This window comes from Nanorana parkeri, unplaced genomic scaffold (assembly GCF_000935625.1).
Source record: "Nanorana parkeri isolate BGI_ZX_2015 unplaced genomic scaffold, ASM93562v1 scaffold124, whole genome shotgun sequence".
Lineage (NCBI taxonomy): Eukaryota > Metazoa > Chordata > Amphibia > Anura > Dicroglossidae > Nanorana > Nanorana parkeri.
In genome coordinates, this window is record NW_017306392.1 from 774065 (window position 1) to 777218 (window position 3154).

General features: G+C 41.7%; 1 protein-coding gene across 2 annotated transcripts in view; it reads right to left on the reverse strand.

Annotated features, from left to right (window-relative positions):
- Positions 1 to 3154, reverse strand: part of MOB1B (MOB kinase activator 1B) — a 47921-nt gene that overhangs the window by 3288 nt on the left and 41479 nt on the right. For both annotated transcript variants that reach the window (XM_018553562.1, XM_018553563.1), the window contains exon 4: positions 117 to 250. In XM_018553562.1, the coding sequence (XP_018409064.1) occupies positions 117 to 250 (134 nt within the window). The remainder of the gene's footprint in view (positions 1 to 116; positions 251 to 3154) is intronic.

Here is a 3154-nt window from a genome sequence, read left to right on the forward strand (position 1 = left end):
GAGAGGGGGGAGGGGAGGGAGAGAGAGAGAGAGAGAGAGAGAGAGAGAGAGAGAGAGAGAGAGAAAGATGGAAATGCAATGATTACTAGATATCTTTTCCATAAGTAAGTGCTTACCAATTTTAGAAGGGAAAAGTGTTTCATCATCAAGCTGGTCTTGTACCCAAGTCATCAGATAATCAATATATTTAGGGGCAGAACACTTAATCGGCTTCTTTATATTGGTCCCATCAGCCCAGTGATATTCATATCTAAAAGAAAAAAATACACAATGATCTGTAAACACATCACATGCTCTTGCCCACTTATCCCTTCACTGTACATCTAACACAACACTGTGCCACCATTACCTCTTCTCCACAGTTATCGTCTTAAATCACAGAGAGGCTAGTAGCAACATGAGAATCTCACATAGGCTCACAAAGTGCTATAAGTATCACTATGGTTATAGATACTATGGAAGTAATGATCAATAGAGCGCAAAGGAGGTGGAGCAAATAACAACAGCCTTAGAAAAGGCTTATCCAGCTCATTGAGATACAAGGAGCAAATATCAATTCTCCTGGTTCCATCATTTTTCCACAACTGTGCTGTGACACTGGACATACAGTCATAGGCAAAAATATTGGCACCCCTGCACTTATGTCAGATAATGCACCACTTCACACAGAAAATTGTTGCAATTAGAAATGCTTAGGCATTATCATGTTTTTTTTTCTTTTGTTTGCATTGGTATGACACAAAAAAGTGAAGGAAAAGAAATCTGATACATTCCACAAAAAACAAAAAAAATGGACTGGACAAAATTATTGGCACCTTCAATTAATATTTGGTAGCACAGCCCTTGGAAAAAATAACTGAAATCAATTGCTTTCTGTAACCATCAATGAGTTCCTTACACCTCTCTAGAGGAATTTGGACCACTCTTCTTTTGCCAACTGCTCCAGGTCTCTCAGATTGGAAGGGTTCCTTTTCCCAACTGCTGTTTTGAGAGGGTGCTCTATGGGATTTAGATCTGGATTAATTACTGGCCAGTCCAGTACTCTCCAGCGCTTTGTCTGAAACCATTTCTGGGTGCTTTTTGACGTGTGCTTTGGGTCATTGTCCTGCTGTAAGACCCATGATCTCTGATGGAGACCCAACTTTCTGACACTGGGCCCTACATTGCACCCCAGAATTCTTTGGTAGTCTTCAGATTTCATAATGCCATGCCCACAGTCAAGACATCCAGTGCCTGCAGAAGCAAAGCAACCCTAAAACATCAGTGCACCTCCACCATATTTGACTGTATTTTTTTATTTCAAGGTCTCGTTTCTTTTTCTGAAAACAGTAGAATGATAAGGTTTACTAAAAAGCTGTAATTGTGTTTCATCTGTCCACAGCACATTCTCCCTAAAGGATTTTTGCTTCCTCAGGTAAGTTTTGGCAAAGTCCAATCTTGCTTTTTTATGTTACCATAGAGTACCTTTTTCATTCAGAAGGCGCCGTATAGTGTGATCTGACACCAGGCCTGAAATTAGGACCCCACCTGGAGCTCCTCCCACCGGACCAGCGCTGACTCGCTGCTGCTGCTCTCCCGCACGGTGCTGACTACAACCTCACCAGGGAGGCACATCGTGAGGCATCGAGCAGTAAGTGAGAGCAGGGGGGGACCCTATTAATTAAGAACTAATGATTATTAGCAGGGGAGAATTGTTCATCTATTTCAGACAATAGATGAACAATTCTCCCCTGCTAACATGAATAGGTTAAAAGATCCATAGTACATAATAGGTAGTTGTACTATGGATCATTTAACCTATTCATGTTAGCAGGGGAGAATTGTAACTCTATTACTGCAGTGTACTGGATGTGTGTACTGTATATGTACTATGGATCATGATTTAACCTATTCATGTTAGCAGGGCAGAATTGTGAGCGCCTCCCACAAGCTGAGCACCGAGACGCGATGCAAAGATCCTGCCCAGCGACGACTACAAGAGGCACCAAGGATCGGAGTGAAACTGTGAGTGAGGGAAGCTGGGACGGGGCTGGCTGTAAAGCTATTGCTATAGTGTACTGGATGTGTGTAATGTATATGTAGTACATATATACAGCACACATCTCCACTACACTCCAGCAATAGATTTACAATTCTCCCCTGCTAACATGAATAGGCTCAATCATGATCCATAGTACATAACATGTAGTTGTACTACAGATTATTTAACCAGTCAGTGTTAGTGAATAGGGAGTGCAGTTAGTGTTAGAGAATAGTTAGTGATAGTGAATAGTAGGGAGTGCAGCTTGTGTTAGAGAATAGTTAGTGTTAGAGAATAGGGAGTGCAGCTTGTGTTAGTGAAAAGGGAGTGCGGTTAGTGTTAGTTTATGGTCCTCCTCAATATATTTTGCGGTTCTCTGTACTGTTACAAGCAAAAATGCACTTTCGCCTGTGTAGGCAAAAATCCTTGCACTGGCCCTGCCTGACACAGTTGTACCCTGTGCCTGAAGGTCATCTTGAATTTGTTTGGAAGTTGATCGAGGGTCTTTATCCACCATTCGAACAATCCTTCGTTGCAATCTTTGATCAATTGTTCTCTTTCGTCCACGTCCAGGGAGATTAGCTACAGTGCCATGGGCTGTAAACTTTTTGACAATGTTGCGCACAGTGGACACAGAAACATTAAGATCTCTGGAGATGGACTTGTAACCCTGAGATTGTCCATGTTTGTCCACAAAAACTTGAAATGCAATTATTTCTTGCAATTTGTAGAAGGTGCCAATTTTGTCCAGTCCGTTTTTGGAGTTTTGCGTGGAATGTGTCAAATTTGGCTTTTTTTTTCTCTCCACTTTTTCGTGTCATACCAATACAAACAAAAGAAAATAAACATGAGAATGCCTAAACATTTGTAATTGTAACAATTTTCTGTGCAAAGTGGTGCATTATCTGACAGAAATGTAGGGGTGCCAATTTTTTTGGCCATGACTGTATACACTGAGTGGCCAGATTATTATGACCGCCCCATCAGTACTTTGTTGGGCCACGAGATGACCCAGATTTTCGGCTGACAGTCCAGTCTTTAAACACTTTAACAACAGCTGCTCTTGAACATTTAACGAATTCTGCTGTTTTGCTGATACTCGCTCCATGGCTCCGAGCGCCAACAATCATCCCA